Below are 20,745 nucleotides of genomic sequence, written 5' to 3'. Positions count from 1 at the left end.
GAAGACTCAATACTGTCAAGATGTCAGTTTTTCCCAACCCGATGTAAGGGTTGAAAACTATCCCAATCAAAATTTTAGCAAGTTATTTTTGAGGACGTGAACAAACTAAAATTTATATGGACAAGCAAAAGAGCAAGAAAAATTAAAATAATATTGAAAGAAAACAAAGTTGAAAGATTGACATTAAAGTTATCACAAAAATGTAGCATTGATGAAAGAATACACAAATAGGCAGACAATAAAATGGAAAGGAGAATATTTTTTAAATAAATAGTGTTGGAACAACTGGACAATCACATACAAAAAATTAGACATATTCATTACAAATATTAATTCAAAATGAGTCATGGAGCTAAATGTAAAACATAAAACTATAAAACTTCTAGAAGATATCATAGGAGAAAATCTAGATGATCATGGAATTAGCAATGCGTTTTTAAATACAACATCCAAACCACAATCCATGAAAGAAATACTTAGCAAGTTAGACTTCATTAAAATTAAAAACACTTAAAAATTTCTGCTTGGTAAAAGACACTGTTAAGAGAATGAGGAGGGCTGGGGATTTAGTTTAGTGGTTCCGTTGCCTACCTCCCAAGTGCAAGGTGCCAAATTTGATCTCCCGTAACCCCCCCCAAAAAGAGAGACAAGGCCCTGACTAGAAGAAAATATTTGCAAAAGATATAACAAAGGATGTAATCCAAAATGTACAAATAACTCTTAAAATTCAAAATAAGAAAAAAGCCTAATTTAAAAAAAGGCAAAAGATCTGGACAGATACTTGAACAAAGATAGGTAGCAAATAAGCACATGAAAAAATGTCCCACACTAGTCACTAGGGAAATGTAAATTAAAATGCAAAATGTGGGCTGGGGATTTAGCTCAGTGGTTCTGCCACCTGCCCTGCAAGTGCAAGGACCTGAGTTCGATCCCCGATACCAAAAACACAAAACCACTTCATACCTATTACAATGACAAAAATCCAGTATGACACCACCAAATGCTAATGAGGATATGGAGCATTTGGAACTCTCATTCATTGTCAGTAGCAATACAAAATGGTAAAGCCACTCTGGAAGACAGTTTGGCAGTTTCTTACAAAATAAACATACTCTTACTATATGAGCCAGCAGTACTCAAAGGAGTTCAAGAATTAGTTTCACACAAAAGCTGCATATGGATGTGTTACAGCTTTATTCATAACTGTGAACACTTGGAGGTAACTAAGATATCCCTTGTAGGTGAGTAGATAAACAAATTCTGGTACATCAAGACAATGGAATAGTGTTCATCACTAAAGCAGATGAGCTATCAAGCCAGGAAAAGACACGGAAGAATTTAAATTCACGTTACTAAGTAAAAGAAGCCAATGTACTAGCCAGGCATGGTGGCATATGCCTATAATCCTAGTCCAGGAGGCAGAGGTAGGAGGACTGGGAGTTCAAGACTAGCCTGTACTACCTAGCAACACTGTCTTAAGGGGTGGGGGTGGGGTACCTACTGTATGATTTCAACTATCTGACATTTTGAAAAAGACAAAACTATGGAGATAGTAAAAAGATCAGTGATTGCCAGGGGTCATGAAGAAGAAAGGGATGAATAAGTAGGGCATGGAGGATTTTTAGAACAGTCAAAAGTTTGTATGATACCTCAGTGATTGCTATGTGTCATTATACATTTGTCAAAACTCACAGAATGCACACCACCAACAGGGACCTATGCACTATGGGTGGTTATGATGAGTCAATACGGTTCATTAACTGTAACAAACATAGTGCTGTGGTGGGGAATGATGATAAAAGGGGAGGGTAAAAATGTAGGGTATGGGCATATAGGACTCTACTTTCTGCTGAACTTTGCTATGAACCTAAAAGTGTTCTAAAAAACTGAAGTCCATTAAAACAAAATCCATCAAGACATTATAGCAAATTTTAAAATAATTTTTATTTAAAAATAATATATATGTTTTATCTCATAATTTTAAAGATACATAATTACTTATATATAATGCTTTTAATCTAGTTATCCATTGCCATGAATCCTTTTGGTCCCTGAACCTGCTTTTGTTTCTTTCCCTTAGGCTGGGTACAGAATGTAACTGTCTCCATAGGGGAAAGCAAAACTAATTAAGGCCGGGGATTTAGCTCAGTGGTTCCACTGCCTGCTGCGCAAGCGCAAGGACCTGAGTTCGATCCCCAGTACCAAAAAAAAAATTAAGGGTGCTAGGGAGATCTGTCGGCAGGTATCTCTGATGATGCTGAGAGGCATTCGGCACCATGAATATGTTATTCAAACATAAATGAAAAAAAACTATATGAGCGATCTTCATGTGGGGCTTTATATTAAGACCTATTTCATTATTACTATAGATTTAACAACTAACAAGCTACACCCAAGATACTTAATTACACATGAGTCCTCTATGGTATCATCAATATCCAGCTTCAAGTTTCCATTCTTTAAAATATTTCTCCATTGTGCTCCGAGATTTCCAGGTGCCAATATTTACAGTAGGAATGATTTTCTGAGGCTTCAGCCATTGGACAAAACGTTTCATTTCTAGGTAGCTGCTGTGTTCACTATAAGGAATGCCTGCAAGACCAAAGAAAAGACATTGCCTATTAAAAAATCAAACTAATAAACTCTCAAATATAAAATAAAACAGTAAAGCCACCCAGACTATTGTCAAAAACTCCTTTGTGCTTTTAGTTCTAAAAATAACTTCATGTCTTTTATGGATAATAAAGACTAAAACATTAAAATGACATAAAACTTACAATATTTAAACACCTATTACTTTTCTATGTGTTTGGCTAATAATATGCACTCCTAGACAGTCCAATTTATTTGGCATTTTCTTCTTTTTAAACAATTCTTCCCTTTAAACACTTAACTCAGCTATTGATTTTGGGAAAATCTGGAAGAAATCTGAGTAAAAATGTAAAGAATAACAAACAAGAGACTCTTGATTTCTAGAGCAAACAAGCAGATTCTAGTCCCAAGATCCCAGAAATCCCTTTATTTTCTTTAGTAAAGATCAAGTACCATAGAGAAAGGTTGGAACAGTCTTAAGTAAGCTAGGATCTTCAGAAGCTAATGTGAGTCACTGGTTTAAAGTCACTAAACATGTTTCCGTTAGCCATCAGTGTACTAAGCTGGTTGGAGGGTAAACGTAAACTTCCTCCAGGGGATGAAAACACCAAAGTCAAGTATGTTACTCCTTCTGTCACCTCAACTAATCATTCATCATCTTCCTGCTTGTAAGCTCAGGGCATCATTTAGATTTCGTTATTTTTTTAAGACCTCCAGTATTAAACCCCAGTATCTTCACTTCCAAATAATTCTACAATTTCCTCTAAGGAAATTACAGGAATGAGATGATCTGTATCAAATGTTTATCTCCTCCTTTGTATCAGCTTACAATGGGCCAGATAGAGGTTTAGAACTGTAGTGAGATTTGAAACTCGAATTGTTAAATTCTTTAGTGCCTGCTTTTCTTGTACCTCAGTTTTTCAACACTTTTTTAAGACATAAAGTAATTATCAACATCAAAAGTGAGAAGAAAACTTAATAACTATACCATATATTGAAATATTTCCTTTGGTCTGAGGAGTAACATCTGCTATGCAAGTTAACTTATTAGAATGGGTCCATCCTGTAGGTCGAAAAGCCAAAATCTGGTCATATTTCTCACCATACTTCTTCAAATGACTTTGTAAACTCTGTTAAATAAAAATAGCATAATGATTTAGCAGTAAGGGAAATGAGTTATATGGAATTAAATGATTAAAGATGTTATACTAGCATAGTCACAGGAAGTTTTTACTTGTTAAGAATGGCTTGCAAAAACCTAGTGCCATATTTTTTAAAGAAATAAAATCCCTGAAAAAAAACCTTCACTCATCTAAAGAAGCTTCAGTATTGTCTGAAAAAAAAGTACAATGGAAAAAAAATACAAATAATTATGTATGAGCAAATTATGGTTCAGATAGCTTAAAAAACCCTCTCCAAATCCCAATGCACAGAGACTAATATTAACAATGGTAAACATCAATGCAAACATGACTCTATGCATATAAACTCACAGAGGACTGAGACACAAAGAATTTTATAAGGAGATTATACTCAGCAACAGACACACACTTTAATGATGCATAATAGCATTCTTCTCAGGGATTTATTCCTTTTAGCCTTTTTGACATGAGCTAGATTCATTTTCAAACTCTTCATACCACTACAATTGGAAGTACTACGCTCCTCTCATAAATTTTGAATAGAACTTCTCCACACTAAAGTCATGATTGATGATGACATTTGATAAAACTCAGAAAGTCAATGACCAAAGTTCAGCCTTTGAAAGCTAAGAGAAATCCAATTAAAGATAACAGTGCTATAAGGGATTAAAAAAAACCCCAAAATCTAATACTTTTGGCTTTAAGATTAAAACCCACAGTTTCAAAGGCTTAGAATGAATTAATAATAAAACTCACTTCACTGATGAAATAACAATCCTTTGATTTCTCTTTTGTATCAAACAATAACCTTTTATTAATTTAAAGCCAATACAAGAATATCTACCACAAAACAATCATATTTCTAACTATTAGGCCTATCAGAAGAAAAAAAACTTGGATGCAGAAGTTTCCATTACAGCATCCCTGGCTCTGCGAACTTTCAGGTCCTTGTCCTGGTAAGTCTAAGCTCCACCTGATGTACCATTAGTTGGTTAGTTGCTATTCTTTTGCACCTTGGCCTGACAGATAAAGGAGGTAACAGGAGACTGTGGTTTAAAGCAATTATGCATGAAATATCATAAATTCAAGAGAACAATTTTCAAAATATGCCATCAAATCTATCCATTCCCATTTCTCTTCAAAAGCATCCAGTAGTGGGCTGGGATGTAGCTTAGTGGCAGAGCACTCTGTCTAGCATGCGTGACCCCTGAGTTTCATACCCAGTAACACAAAACATAAACAACATGGGAGAACTAAATACCCAGGGGAATTAAATGACAATTACTTTTGCCTTTTATGAGATAAGTTACAGTTACCACAAAAACATCATGTGGCATGGGGTAATGCTACAAACAAAAACTTATGAGGTTATCATATAAGCCAAACCTACAGAAAAGACTGCCAACAAACCACTAGTTGTCCATTTTCTACAATATCAGAACTACTAATGAGAAAATTTATTATAAACAGTTTAGTCAAAACAAAATCCCTAATCTATGACTGTTTCAGTTTACTAGCAACAAGTTTATGAGAAAAATGCTTTTGGGAATGTTACTAGACATTTTTTTCAGTATGCAAATCAGCATCTATAGCATTATTGTTACAATGTTTTAACACATTCAGTCAATCGGGTCTAAATGAGAGGTAGTAGTCAACACATACAGGACTCTGGGATGAAACAGCACAAATGTTATTATTGATAGCATTTGAAAGGCTTTAAAGAATGCCTTGGACACTGAAAACTGTAATTAAGTTTATCTTTTCATAAAAAGTCATTACCTCTGCAACAAAACTATTTTTGGCTGGTAAAAAAAACTATAATTACTAACTGAAACATAACATTATGATAACCATCAATTTCCACTATATCTGAGTTTTTTGCTTTGTTTTGGAGACAGGGTCTCTGCTCAGGCTGGCCTCGTACTTGTGATGCTCCTGAGTAAAGGACCACAGATATGTGCCACCTCTAGTGGTACACTACATCCGTACTTTGAAGATTAAGTAATCTTCAAAGAATGTGATCAATACTTGGTCACTTTAATAGAGGAACGAGAGGGTCTGTTAAGTATCTGCTCTAGCATTACGCCCAGAATGTCAGTGTAGCGGAAAGGGAACACAGATGTCACCTTCTAGAAGCTTACAGCCCAGTGGGCAGATAGCCCATAAGTCCCACCTTCTGGGTCTTTTCCAATGGAACTGTCCACCTCCACAGCTTTTTTTTTTTTTTTTGGTGGTACTGGGGGTTGAACCCAGGGCCTTAGCACTGAGATACATTCCCAGATACATTCCATTTTCATTTTTAGAGTCTCACTAAGTTGCCCAGGTGGGGCTTAAACTTGCAGTCCTCCTGTCTCAGCCTTGCAGAGTGCTAGGATTATAGTTGGGATAATGCATTATAGTTGTACATTCCTGGCTCTACCTTTTCTTGGCTTTCTCTAATTCTGATCATTTAGGAGCCTTAAAGATGACCTTTTCACAAAGGACTCATTTCTTAGTATAAATTCCTAGAAGTAGTAAAGTACAAACTTAATATTAAAAATACAAACTTAACACCAGATCATCCCTTTTCCAAGGACATTACCCATATGTATATACAAAAACTTTGGTTTTCAAAGTGTTCTGCTCATAATGCAAAGCACTTGTGTACCAAAGCAGTGAGACGGGGAGAGACAGAGAGAGAGAAAGAGAGAGATCTAATTGTGATCATGTGATGTTTAGCACGTCATACCACTTTTATTGCAAGACATCATTTGTTTATCAAGTTAAAATGCCTAGAAATGTTTGCTTGCCTTGCAGAACACTCATGGACCAAGTTACTCGCAATCCAAGGTTTGATTGTGTGTACATATATACAAATGTAGTGAACATTTCTTAATCATTAAAAACAATTTGAATTGCATAAAAACTGTACTTGAGCCTTCAATTGTCTGAAGCTTTAATTCTTGTTTTAGTTTGCAAATATATGATCTCTAAAGAAGGCCATGTGTTAGAGAGCTGTAAAGTCATATGTTGTGAGGGAACTGTCAGAGAGGAAGAGGTGGCCCTCTTCCTGCTTCATGGTGATGAATCTCTTTACCTGTGTTCCAAATCCTGCTCGGAAACCTTACCTCATCAATTATTCATCAATTATTGCCTTATCTCCTGTATTTCAATATCTCCCTATTACTCAACATAAAAATCCTCATTTCTAATGATTAAACAAAGCCCTTCCTGGGAACCTCCCTCAGACCATCAACATTATCTGGTCCTCTTCACAACCATGTTCTGTGCTTCTGCTCTCCAACTTCTCACTTCTCGTTTGTTTTGTTTTCAGCTTCAAGGACCACTTTCTTCCTAAGTGCTCAATGCAGCAGTTTTTAGAATATTCACAGTCATGTAACCATCACCACTATCCGATTCTAGACCATTTACATTATCCAAAAAAAAAAACCTGGTACCATTGGCAGACATGCTCCACTTCCTCTCCCTCAAACTTTGCAACCACTAACCTACTTTCAGTCTCTACAGATTTATATTCTGAACATTTCACATGAGTAGAATCATACCATACATATCCTTTGGTAGGAGCTTCTTTCACCTGGCATAATGTTCTCAAGGTTCATGCATACAGCAGCATGTGTTAGAACTTCATTACTCTTTATAGCTGAAAAGTATTGTTTTATGGTTATGTCCTATTTTATTTATTCATTAATTATTTTATAGGCACCTAAGTTGTTTCTACTTTTAGATAATGCTGCTATGAACAACCCTAGAGAAATTTTGTGTAGACATACGTTTTCAATTTTCTTGAGCATATGCATAGGATTTGGATTGTTGGGTCACATGGTCATCCACATTTAACTTTTTGAGGATTTACCAAACTGACTTTCCTTACTCAAGCAGTAGACCTAAAACATTCTTTTTTTTTTAAACACAACAGGTATTATTGATAAGGCAAAGAGAGTAATAAGCATCCTATTTCAAAAAGCTCCGTAAGAGTTACTTCATGAATGTTATACGAAAAGTGAAAACGAATTTCTTTGTGCATTATGTTCTGAATCACATTTAACACACAGGTTTGCTATATTTCATTGCCAGGGGTCAAAATGTTAGTAAATGGAATAAACCTTAGTGCATAAGTAAATCTGACAGATAAGGCCCTAAATCACAGTTGGGTCATATTGTACATGTCTTAGTTTATACCTTGGAATTAATCTCAGCATCTACTCCCACTATTTCATTTAATCTTCAGAATGAGTACATTTTCAATATATGCCAGTGCTGCATTGGCTTAATATTAATACAGAATGGAATGATCCGAAGAAAAGTAAGTATTTAGAATTCTTCACTCATTTCCCCACTCACTCAAAGACTGGAAAATGATCTGGAAATGGAAGGTTTGAATGATCTTATTGCTAGATACTTTCCTACTTTTGTTCCTTCCTGAATGGCAGTTTTCTAGGTCCTAAGCTCCTGGTAGGCATATGAATTATTCTGAAGAGCTGTACACACAAAAAAAACTGTAAAGATTAAAAATTCCCTTGAAAGACTTTTAGGGCTAATTTTACCATAAATGACACTCCGCTATAATAGAATTCCTTGAAGGTAAATGCGGATTAATTGTGATTCCAGTTTACAATCTCAGATTAGCTTTTCTGGTCAATCCTAAAAGCTATCTCTTGAATGCTTACCTTAAAATTAATTTGCATCATTGGGAGAAGGTGAACCAAAGAATTGCACATGTCTGTAGTGATGAGGGAATTAATTTCTGATATATTGAGGCAGCGTAATGTTTCATATTTTTCCTTGGACATGCCCACTTTTGAACCTAAAACATCAGCAATGGCTATAGACAAAGTAAAAGTTTAAAAATAGTAAAATGATGGCTTGTGAAAAAACATCAAGTTGCAACTTCAATTTTAAAATAAGAATTTATCACATAAAAGCAATTTCAAAACATTCGCACTTATACCATAGTATCTTTAAATGGTTGAATCATTTTATTGGTTAACTATGTGGACTAAATTGAGAAAAAGCCAAGAAATTTATTTTTAAAGGCCTATTGTAGAAAGGTGTAGAAGGAAAGGAACTAAATTTGAGAAAGTTAAAACCCTGGCCTAATCATTTCATATCTCAACATTTGACATAATGCAACCATACTTAAAAAAGAAACTGGAGGTATTATGCAAAAATAGTACAACACTCTCTAGACAAACTAGAAACAAATATATACAGACATTAGTGAGGTACAAAAATTAAAACTGTTCTATAAAATAATTGATGGTTATCCATAAAGAATAATGCACCTATGCTTTGATCATTTTTCAAAGATAATTAAAATAATATAAAGTGGACATTTGCTTTTAAACATAGATTGTAAAGGCTAAGATAAACAAATTTATCAAATATTTTTAAAAAGCCTTTCAAAGTTTAAATGCACCAAACCCACTAAATTTTCCTTTCACTTCAAAGGTAACATTGAATAATTTCAAGATATAAATTTCAAATGTACAAGGAGAGACTGATGGGGCTTTATGCAAAAAGAATCTGATCTTTATAATATATTAATGTAAATTAGATACAGCTACCACTCACCTAGGAAGACTTTCTCTTTTCCGATACAGTAAGTGCCACAGATAATAAGAGCGCGTGGGTTTAGGGTTACAGCCTCAAAGGCAGTGTTGATGGCAAACTGGATGACCTCTTGCTGGGATGGAAAGGTGTATTCTGGGCTGCAATATCTGTAATACAGAAATATGTACTTATTAAAAGAACAATAAGAAACCTATAGCGACTGTAGCTCTAACCTGGATATTATTTTAAAAAACAAACTTAAAAATTATATACAACAGCAGTATAATATATTAAAATAAGTTATTTCACTGGAGTTAAAATGTTTGTTAGCAGTTTTGCTAATTTATGATAGAATTATTATAAGTTTTCAATATATCTTTTTAATTATATTTCTTTTATCAGCCTCAAAAAAATGCCCCTTGGAAGACCTTTTTTCCCTCCAAGAATATGTATAGCTAGTCAGCTCTTTTAGCCATGGATTATAAACCTTAATATACCTTTTTAAAAACTCCAATCAGTATATAAGAAAATCCTACTGAAAAGGATTATATTTCAATTAAGGAATTTTGATTTAATACAAAATTGAAATAATAAAATTGAACATGAATTTGATGTAGTTTTTAATATTAATGAATATTCACGTGGATATCATCTCCTCTTACAGATACAGAAATAAATTTAGTATTATAAGAATACAATAGCTCCAATAAGGCCTAAATATAATAAAACCAAGTAAAAGATTAACCCTAAGCTACTTTCTATATATTTTTGATAAGAAAAGTAAGCACTATTTCACTAAAATGTAATAAACTATAAATACCAAATAAATATTTTTCCCAATTTTCAAAATTGTTTTTTTCTAGTCAAACACCAGGAAAGAGAGAAAAAACTCCAACTTTTCTACATAAAACACACACAAAGGGAATTTATTTTCTTAATTTATCTATAACTTAAAGTAGATATAAAAGAATGGAAAAACTACTTATTGTGAGAAAACTGGGTGGGGAAAGACTATCTTTTACTAAAATGTCCCATACAAACTTCTTTTTAATACAGTTTGAAATACTTAATATAATTCATTTTTAACAAATTGATGAAGTATTTTAATATACAATATTATACACATATACATATATAATTTTTACTTGTCAAGTATACCTTAATAAAGCTGAGAATATGTATATGTACTTAAAATATAATGGCTTATACCACTGTATATCACTGAGGATTTTAAAGCTGTCACTTATAAATTACCTTTTGGAGAGAAAAAAAAAGCAATTTTCAATACTCAGAATCACATTTTGGCCTTAGCTTTCTCTTCACAATTATTTGGAAGGGTAACCTAAGAGGGGTTTTCTCAAAGTTTCTCCCCCAGTTTTTCTCCCTTCTTTCAGGATTCAGCTATAAAGATTTTCAAAAATTAAAGCATACTCAATTAATCCAGCTGATACCAAATTGTCCTTTAGTGAGTGTATTTTTTTTCCGAACAGCATCCTTCCGATGAATAGCCTTGAAACAGTAACTGGCAAAAAGCCATCATCTTAATTACCCAAGCAAATGCTTAAATTATTCGTAAAACACAGAGCAAATGCTATCAATGGGCAAAAGAAGTACTCAAAGAAAGCTCTTACGTGGTGTCTAAGTACAGCGTGTGGACTTTCTGGCCTGCAAGAAGAGAACGCTCCATGCTGGGATCTGCTCTGAAGTCTCCAGTGTGTAATACAACAGTCCCATTAGGAAGGTAAAAAAGGACCATAGCAGCACCTGGACAGCTGAATACAAACACTTAAAGACATATTTGTTACACAGACAAAGCACCTATAGGAAGTGGTATTTCAGTACCAACAAGTTATGCATCTTATTAGCTGACCAACCAGTGACAACACTATACTACAGAGGAAATGCAGTATGTGAACTACAGGAAATTTACATCATAAAAAGAGGTGGTGTGCAGGAAAGAATTAATTGCCCAAGGGGTTGTTCAAACCCTGCACATTCCCAAGAAAGGCCTGTCTTCAAAACTCCTTGGTTGCCTCCTGAGAAATGAGATCTAAGCCCCTGGAATATTTTTTATGAGAAGAGTGTTTTATGTTTCTGAGGCATGGGCTAAATCATACCAGTTTGATCAGTAGTTTATACTAACTATGTGATTTATTGTGAATACCGCAATAAAAGTTGACTTAAAAAAATCAGACCTCAAGTTAAGGACCAAAAAAAGAAAGAGCAGCAAAGCTAGCTAATGAAGTGAAAAACAACCTGAAGTAACAGCGTTGGCCTGCATTTTAGGAAACTTAGGTTTAGCTTATTCCCTTCCCTAAGTATCTACGATTTCTACGGAACAGGGGACTAACAAACATTAGGAAAAGTAGAAAGAAGCATAGTTAAGGGTCATGTTGGGCAACATGAATGCTGATAATACTTTCCATTAAAAAGATGGGTGGGAGAAGGAAATAATTTTCAAGAAAAAATCTTCCAACTATTTGGTATTTAAAGTTTGAAAGATTTCTTAGTTTAAATGTAGCTGGTTAGAGGCAGAGGACCTCTGGTGTCTAAATGGGGCACAAATTATTAACTTATATATAAATAATATTAAAGAAAATGGCAAAAGGTTATCTGCACAGCAAGTTTTAATTTTTTCTCCCCCCTCCCTTTGCCAGTGCTGGGATTGAAGCCAGGGCTTTCATATTGGGCTATATCCTCATGTTTTCCCAGTTTTTTTTAAAGACAGGGCCTTGTGAAGTTGCCTAGGATGGGCTCCGACTCAAGATCCTACTTACTGCCTCAGCCTCTAGGCATGTGCCACCACACCCAGCTATTAATGTGCTTTAAAGAAATAAGCTGGAGTCTCATGTCAAGTGTAGCGATTTAATCCTCTAACATTTGGAAGATTTCACTACATTTAATCTGATTCTATAATTGGGTATGTTATTTTTTTCAAAAGTAGAAATGTTTTATTCAAATTTTAAGAAATATCAAGCATACCAATTTTAACAAAAAAGTTCTTAACCATCCCAATGTGTTTTCCTTTTGAATTTTTGAAAATAAGCTATTACTAAGGCAACTTAAATACTTACTGATTGGCATCAAGCAAAATGACTTTGACACCATTCACTATACATTTAGTGTCCATTGGCAACGGATGGATATATTGTTCTTGCACATGAAGCTTGCTCTTCAACAGATTGCCAGTTATCTGCAAAACAGGATGTGCTTATTGCTGATTTGGTAAAACACTAAACATAAGGTATGATTAAAAAAAATATAGCTAATGCTTAAATGTTTAAAAATGTATTGCATTAATCCCCCTCAAAATATACTCCCTCACTTTGATACACTTATACCATCATCTATCTCTTTCTGAAGCAGTTCTGGAATTCGTTTCTCATGTCTTTAGTTGCACTGTTGTGGCTGTCTTGATGTCTTGAATCGATTCAAAACATTTTCCTTTCATGGTCATTTTGACTTTGGGGAAGAGCCAGAAGTTGCACGGTGCCAGATGCTGTGAATAAGGTGGATGAAGACGCATCATGTTTTTATAAGCCTGCCTTTTTCCTGGATGGCACTCAACAGCCCCAGAAGGGAGACCTTCAGAACTGCTTCAGAAAGTGCCAAGAATGATACATATGTTGTGTTTGAAGCAAGGGGAACTACTTTAAGGGAAATTAATGACAATGTGTCTTTTATTATAATAAAATTTTTAATTTAAACATTCACTGTATATTTTGATCACCTCTGTATAAGCTATTTTTAATATATAAATAAAAAGACAAAAAGAATTTTAGTATTGTATTCTACTTTTGTATAGAAATAAAAAGACAAATTGACAAATTATATCTATTTAAAAAATGTTAGCAGTGTTTTCTAAGTAAGGGATACATTAGAAAATGTTAGGGATCTTGATCACAGTTTGTATTATGTTTTAATTCCAGTTTAGAACCATAGCATCTGAATAATCTCCCTACTTTCCCAGTTTGTTCACATAAACCTTCAGGGACAACAAATACTTCCTAGAAGGACAGTGTTATTCTTCTGCTTAAACACTGGCCCTCTGTCACCAATAAAATGCTCATCATTCTCAGCATGATGCACGAAATCCTGTCATATGGTCCCAACCCATTGCTGTGGATTTATCTCCTGTGCTTCCCTACAGCATGTTCCAGCTTTTCTAAATTTTCTGGGTTGTTTTTGTTTTTAATACATGGTCTCACTACATAGTTCAGGTTGGCCTTGAACTCAGTATACAGCCCAGGCTGGCCTCAAATTCCCAGCAATCCTCCTGCCCCAGCCTCCCAAGTGCTGGGATTAAAGATGTACACCACCACTCCCAACCTGAATCTTTTGAAGTAAGTATATTTTTCAAGCTCCTTCATACAAATTCCACTCTCTGCCGGGTATGTTCTCTTCTCTTTCCTCTGTCTGGGAATCAGACAGACCTGCATTCAAATTTAAACTCTGCCATTACCTACTCTGTGACTTGGAGGATTCACTTAACCTCTCCGAACATCACTTCCTTCACGAAGAAAAAGCAGATACTTCATGAATGCTGTGAGGATTAAATCAAATTCTGACTAAAGCCCTTAGTAACAGGGATTTATCTCCTTTTAATAATTAGTTTATGGTATCTATTTCATCATGATAATCCCTCTCCACCCTAGTGCACAAAAGAATAAAGTAGTCCCAGGCACTCTATTTATTTTTCTACTAATATAAATCCCAGTTGGTGTGATTTGTGAATGTTTCCCCTGGAGGCTGTAAATTCCTTGAGGTTAGTTATTTAGTCTTTTATATTTATTTAGGCACTCAAAGAATGTTTCCTGAAGGAAACTGGTTTTTTTAGTACATCATGAAAGTTCATCTGCTCTTAAATAATAAAAATGTTTTTTAAAAATAGGTTGCAACCATTGACATTAACTCATTTGATTTTAGAATCGCGATGTACAATCTGTTTTCTCATCTTTTCTAGTAGAATAGTCTTACAGTTTTAATTTTTTTTAATTAAATGTCTTAGAAACTCATACCACTCTACACAGTCAGAATTTAGAATACTCAAACTTACCTCACTACAATAAACTGGAAAGGTAGAGTTTTTGGACAACCCAGCATAGTGATCAGAATGAAAATGTGTGAGAAAATATGCCGTACAGCCTTCAACTTCGCCATACTGAAAGGCATCGACAGTAAAGCCAGTTCCTGCAATGCAAACACCAACACAGTAGGATGAGAAGGGCCAACAAAGACAACTGGTGGGATAATAAATACTGAACCCTCCTCCTCCTTACACCTCCTCTCCAATTTTACTATAATTTATTTAAAAGGTATGCTACATAATACAACAAAAGGTGAGAGAAAGTCTTGTTAAGTTTCTACGAAATATCTTACTATACAGATTTTTTTGTGAATAACTGCACAAAAAATTAGTAAATATAAAAAATACTAAGCCACAAACCAACTACTTCTCTATTTTGGTTAATACTTTCACAGTTATTTTCTGGACACCTGAAATCCTCTGCAAAAGAACAAGAGAATATTGTAGAATTTCTTCTAAAACATTAATTCTCCAAGAGGCAATACTGATACACTTCTAAGGAGGCAAAAATGGTTGAGGGCCATAATAATCCTAAATCTTCCAAAAGTTTGTGACCTTCCAAAGGGCCACTATACAATAAAAGATAAATAGTACTTATATGGTCTGAATTTCATTGCAGGGTGGTAGGTATGGGGGTGGGGAAAATGCCTAAAAATGTTCCCTAAACCGGAAATAATGAAAAGAAGTTCTAAAATGTGTTCATGAGAAAACTACCAAGTGTGTTGACAGACAAGCTGCATGTATACAAGCACAACGTCACAGTGCTACTGAGGCTCTCGACACGTGGCATAAAGGTTTCAGGCTCACTTGAAGTACAGAAAATTAATCACAATAATCATTAAGAACAAAACTGGTGCTATTCTCCACACAAATTCTTTTTTTTTTTTTGGTAACAGGGATCGAAGACACAAATATTTTTAACAAATTATAGATTTAGAACACCAATAAAAGTTTTACAAAACTCTTTTGAAACCAAGTGTATTTTGGCCACTTTAATGTATATTCAGAAGTTACTGGTTTCTTCAATAATAAAATTCATTCCTCTATACATTTTGCTATCAAAACTCATCTTTGAAAGCAAGCAGTTACAAGAATATGAAAAAGCAAAGAAACTAAGTTCTAAAATGGTTTTTCAATGCTTGGCATTAATTGTGACAGATACAACCTGTTAAGATTCCCTTCTCTACAGTTATTTAGTATTCTCTTTGAAGCTACTTTGTATTTCTCACAAGTGTGTAGATACTGCCTTTTATTATATTTACTTACAAAAATGCTTTTCCTCCTTCTGAAGTATGTTTATTATGTGTTACTTAATAGACTTTCTAGTCTGTAATATCCACCTAAGTAGTACAGTAACTTGTGTAGAGTATGTTTAATCAAAGTTTGCTGAATTGAATGGAGAGGAAAAAAAGGAAAAACCAAAAACATAAAGGCTCATGAAGTATCATTAAAAGCAAATGCATACAGTACAAAAAATTATTTCATACACACACACATATCCATGGACAATGAACATGATGATCAAAAATTTTGTGTCTGAGGGCTGGGGATTTAGCTCAGTGGTTCCATCGCCTGCCTTGAAAGCATAAGGTCCTGAGTTCGATCCCAGTTACCAAAAAAAAAAAAAAAAAAAAAAAATTTGTCTGTTGATACATTGAGCACTGATATTCCAACTTACCAGGTATTTTCTTATAGAATGGACAGGTCCTTTGTCTTAATTCCCCTGCATTAGATGACTGTGAAACCTTCGTGTTCCCTCTTTGCAGCCTGCCAGGAGCTGATTTTATGAAGACTTTATCTTTACTTAACTTGACTGTCCCAGATTCTGCTTGTGTATTAATATAGTGTCCTGACTTCTGACGTGTCCCTTCCTGTGATTTTGACGTTTTTAGTCTCTTTCTTTGATGCTGTGACCTGTCGTCAGACAGTTCCACGGAGGACTGACTCTCATCTAAATTCTTTGCATCAAATTCTAAATCACTTAAAGATTTTTCTGCTTTCCTCTTGCACTGCTGGGGCCTCTTTTCATTAGGACTTAGGCTCATCACTTCTAATGCACTTTCCTCCGGCAACTTCTCTTCTTTTCTCTTGGGTGGTAATCCAAAATATACACCTATATCCATTTGCTTCATTACCTTGCTAAGATGTCTTGCATTACCTTTAGGACTAGAAGACTTAGCAGCAGTAGATGCACTAGATTTTCCTGTACTTAAAAGTGTAACTTTACCATCTGGCACACCATCTAACATCTTTCTGCAGACACATGCTGAGTTGGCATTGTTCTTAGCACAGAAGTTCTCATTTGATAATTCTCTAATTTTACTTTGGCTTGGATGCAAAGAAAGACACTGTTCTCCTTGACTTTCTAAAGATTTTGACAACTCACAATTGAGTAATGGGAGAGAAGCTTGACTATAAACAGCTGATTCTTCAATTGCCTGTTTCTGTTTATTTGACTGAGATGACTGAAATTCTGGCTCATCAGGTTTTGCTTTAGTGGTCTGACAATTAGAAGCAGGCCGTTCCCCTGCTAATGCAGGTGGAAACAATAGAAAATAATCAGTGAATGCTGCATCATAAGAGATATCACTTTCAGCTTGGGAGAGAAAATGAAATGAATCATTTAGAGCATTGCACTTACACAGTCCTTCACTGTACTTATCCTGAGTTAAGAAGCTATTCACTTTAGGGTAGCTTTCCTCTGGATTCTTCAGTAAATGACCACGGAGGTTTTTAAACACAGTAGAGCTTTCGTCATCTTCTAGGCTACCATCTTTAGAACTTTCAGTAAAAAATAGTTTCTGTTGTGAATCATCCAGCTTTTCATTTATATCATAAGTTTCCTCATCACTTTGAAGTGGAGAATAGGAGATTTCACAGCTGCTGAAGCCATTTTCTGATAATGGTAGATCTGTGTGTTGTGAGGTGCTTTGGCCAACTGATTCTTTCCCAATAAGAGGCAAACCAACTCCAACCAGTTTGTCATTCTTAACAAATTCTTTAGGTTGTAGAGCTTTCTGGGAAGTATGAATATTTGTAGAAGAGGAAATCTTTTTATTGGTTTCAGTTGTAAGCTGAGATGTTTTTAGATTCTGTATCGTCAAGAAGGGATCATTGGAAACATTTTTTAAGTTTTCAGTTTGTTTCTGATGCAGAGACCATTTTTCCTCATGGGTAGGAGAAAAGGCTGGCTTAGTCTCACTGAAACATGTCCCATCTGGCACATGTGACAAGCCACTAACAGGATCGTTACTAGCTCTCCTTTGAGCAAGCAGAAGGTGAGTGTATTTCTTATAATGAGAAGGAATTGTTGAGGTACACAGAAGACCATCTGGACACTCTGAAAATTTTAATACAGAAAAGAGTATTGTAGGGCAAGCTCTGATGCATTAGCACCATAAATAAACCTGTAAGTACAAAACCATCAGTTCTCCTCTGAGGCTTTATGACAATAGCTATTGTGAACTGCACAGTAAACAAAAAAAAAATCAGCATTAAGATATTAACACTTAATCCAAAATGGTTTTAGAAAGTACTGGCAGCTGAACCCAGGGTCTTTGCTTTGAGCTACATCCCCAGCCCTTTTTTTAATGTTTTTTTTTGAGATAGGATCTCAAGAAGTTTCCCAGGTGGGACTCAAATTTGCTATCTTCCTGCCTCAGTCTCCCAAAGAGCTGGGATTACAGTGTGTGCCATCACACCCGGCTATTATTTATTTTAAAGTTAAATACTCTTTTATATTGCTCTTCAAATAATATTTTCTAAAAAAAATTGAGGTAACTTTAAAATATACAAATCGTTACAACTCAATTTCTATGTAGTCCAAGTAGAACTTTCCATATGCTAAATATGACACTTCTTTTAAAATACAATCAGAGCATTACTTGAGCTTTTTTGGCACATTTTTGTAAGAATTTTAATCACCTAAGATGCTTCCCAGTTCCTCTTCCTATACACTAGCATGAAAAATACATCACAACCACACTTAGAATCCAGAATGTATTTGTACTTTTCTATACAGTTCCCCAAAAGATAATAAATTGGGCAAGCTTTTAAACTTTTAAGAACCCTCATTTATTAAATGTCACTACCACCCACCTTACATGGTCATTGTGAGTCAAGTAAGCAAAAACAAACTGAAAGTACCTAACACAGTAAAAGGTTCAATGACTATTTATAAAAACAATTGAGATACTTAGGAACTTTTATGGAAAACCAAAATGTATTTAAACTGTTTTCAGTATAAATTTTCTTCGCGAATAGACCATTGACTGGTATAGTGTCTCAACTTTCTTCTGGTTTATTACTTGCCCTGCTGTTTCACTGAATAGGCTGACCTAATCCAAGACTTCCAGACTATTCGAGACCACTACCTTTTCTGTAATCTTACCTGTATCAGAGATGGGTGGAGAATCCAAACATTCAAAAACGTGCCATCGAGGGGTTTGACCTAACAATGTGGAAAAAGGCATCTGGCAGTTTGGACAGTGTCCATCATAAATTGGACGTATCTTTGGGGACACTTGTCTGTTTTTGTGAGTTTTACAGTGCTTTCTTGGAGTGGTCTCTTTGTCCTGGGACAACTGAATATCATCTCCACAACTCGAATTCTGACTAGAAGATACACTACTCTGGCTTTCTGTAAGACACATTTCATGGTCTTTCCCCTTCCCTTTAGCTTCTATAGTTCTTGGTTTTTTTCCTTTTTGTTTTGACTGGTATTTTCTATCTGCTGGTTTTTCAACAGATTTTGGGATATTCTCAGAGCAATTATTTGGATGTATTGGTTTTGGTTTTCTTTTAGATTTGTATTCCCAGATGTCTTCTTCCAAAAATGTGTCTTCTAACATAGCAAAAATGACTTTACCATTAAAGAGGCATTAATATTCAATAAATTGAGAGTCCATTTCTTGTTCTAAGTTTTTAAAATGGAATTCCTTTACTGAAAAAAGAAAGGTAACCAGAAACCTACTAACTTGATGAGAATCTATAGTTATGGTAATGACTATATTGGCAAACTACAAAAATTATACTTGAGAACACCTGCTGTCCCATTTATACCATAATAAAGTTACAAGAACCTATCACGGAGGTAGCAGTTGTAAAGTTTTTCACTGTGGCTATTTCATTCAGGTATTTTGGCTTTTTCTAGGACTTGATTTATAAAAACAAGAATCAATACTACTTTAAAAATTACGCACTACTGAGAAGTACAGATTCAACCACTGTCTTAAAACAAGTTTTGTGTAACTGTTGTGTGAAGCTACTGTCTGTTCTCTTTCAAGTGGACAGCTGTTCAAACAATTCACAAGTCCAGTTACAGCCTCTGGGCAGTTGGCTACCTCAGTTTACTAGTAAAACTAGTCACACAGTAATCAAAGTGTTGCGTGACTCTCCAAGAACCTAAGTGCCCTTCTCCGTGACTCGTAGGTAATCAACAACTTCAGTTTCTTCAATCAGTCCAGTGTCGTCCTCCCGCTTCACGGTACATCCCTGCGCAATGAACAAAGTTCAGACGCGTGAGGTCGGGCTCAGGCCGGGGTCCCACTGAGCCCCACTGAGCCCCACTGAGCCCCGCAGAGCCGGGAGGCTGCAGGCCCCATGCCGGACCCCTGCCGGCTCTGGCTCTCCCTTCTCTTTCGATCTTGGAGCTGCGAGGCCAACGACCAAGGCCTTCACCCTCTCCACGTTAAGCACAGCCAGCTCCAAAAGAGCCTCCAGAGCCCTCCCCTTCAGGAAAGCACAGCCGGGCGTCAAAGCCCCTCGTGGCCGCCACAGCACTCCTGGGCCCAGCTGCGTCCGCTCCCCTCTGCACCCCCTTCCCCGCTTTGGCTAACGGTATATTCGCGCTCGCACTTTCAGCACTCCCAGGTCACAAAATACAACCTTTGTGTACCAATCAAAGCCCTTCCAATTTAAAAAGCCTTCTCCCTGGAAGACACTGTATCCCTAGCGCCTTACCTCTTTTGTCTTGGCGGGAACCACTTCCCGCTGGCAGAGAGTGTCGAATCGGCTGATCCAGGTCTAAGAGGGGGGCTTAATTTTTTTCTTTTAAGTGGCCTACTGGTTTATTTTATTTTAGTTTTGTTCTAAAGCCTGCCAGTTTTCAAGGTGGAGGATGTAAGAATGGGTGCCACGGAGCCCGCAGAATGCAGCCCCTGAGGCTTCTGCCCTGTTGAATCTGGTGTTCTGAATGTCCAGGCTGGACCGCGGAGGGGCCTGGAAGGGGCGGGGTGGGTTGCGACAGTAGTTTAATTACGTGCCTGGGAATTGCAGCCATTCGGACTTTGGCATTCGATTGCATGCTTAAAAATCAAAAAACGTGTCTCCGGCGTAGAGTGGGGCTGGTGGGGGTAAGGCGGGGCACCGCGC

At 35.9% G+C, this 20,745-nt stretch overlaps 1 protein-coding gene across 2 annotated transcripts; it reads right to left on the bottom strand.

Moving 5' to 3' along the window:
- Window positions 1-1,919: 1,919 nt before the first annotated feature.
- On the bottom strand, window positions 1,920-20,521 carry Dclre1a (DNA cross-link repair 1A). Of its 2 annotated transcripts, XM_004838888.4 has the most exons (10): window positions 20,335-20,521; window positions 18,764-19,866; window positions 16,052-17,713; window positions 14,344-14,477; window positions 12,362-12,480; window positions 10,919-11,059; window positions 9,309-9,454; window positions 8,405-8,559; window positions 3,581-3,722; window positions 1,920-2,592 (listed from the first exon to the last, which is right to left on the bottom strand). In XM_004838888.4, exons 2-10 carry the CDS (start codon window positions 19,221-19,223, stop codon window positions 2,432-2,434), a joined length of 3,120 nt encoding a protein of 1,039 aa, XP_004838945.1. In that variant the 5' UTR covers window positions 19,224-19,866; window positions 20,335-20,521; the 3' UTR covers window positions 1,920-2,431. The 2 variants fall into 2 exon arrangements, with proteins under 2 accessions (XP_004838945.1, XP_087041412.1); XM_087185286.1 differs by lacking the exon at window positions 20,335-20,521 and having other exon boundaries at window positions 18,764-20,178.
- Between the last annotated feature and the right edge of the window lie 224 nt (window positions 20,522-20,745).

This window comes from Heterocephalus glaber, unplaced genomic scaffold, assembly GCF_053883595.1.
Source record: "Heterocephalus glaber isolate CG9 unplaced genomic scaffold, H.glaber_assembly_v1.0 deba00001497, whole genome shotgun sequence".
Classification (NCBI taxonomy): domain Eukaryota; kingdom Metazoa; phylum Chordata; class Mammalia; order Rodentia; family Bathyergidae; genus Heterocephalus; species Heterocephalus glaber.
The sequence above is the reverse complement of the archived record's forward strand: the minus strand, read 5'-3'. Positions and strand labels throughout refer to the sequence as shown.

Bases quoted from the DNA above. Each gene is read 5' to 3' on its own strand.
- Dclre1a (XM_004838888.4), bottom strand. From the start codon at position 19,223: ATGTTAGAAGACACATTTTTGGAAGAAGACATCTGGGAATACAAATCT. The intron at 17,714-18,763 runs GTAAGATTACAG...TAAAATTTTCAG, and splicing joins TCCACCCATCTCTGATACAG to AGTGTCCAGATGGTCTTCTG. The intron at 12,481-14,343 runs GTAAGTTTGAGT...CCTGTTTTGCAG, and splicing joins TTCCAGTTTATTGTAGTGAG to ATAACTGGCAATCTGTTGAA.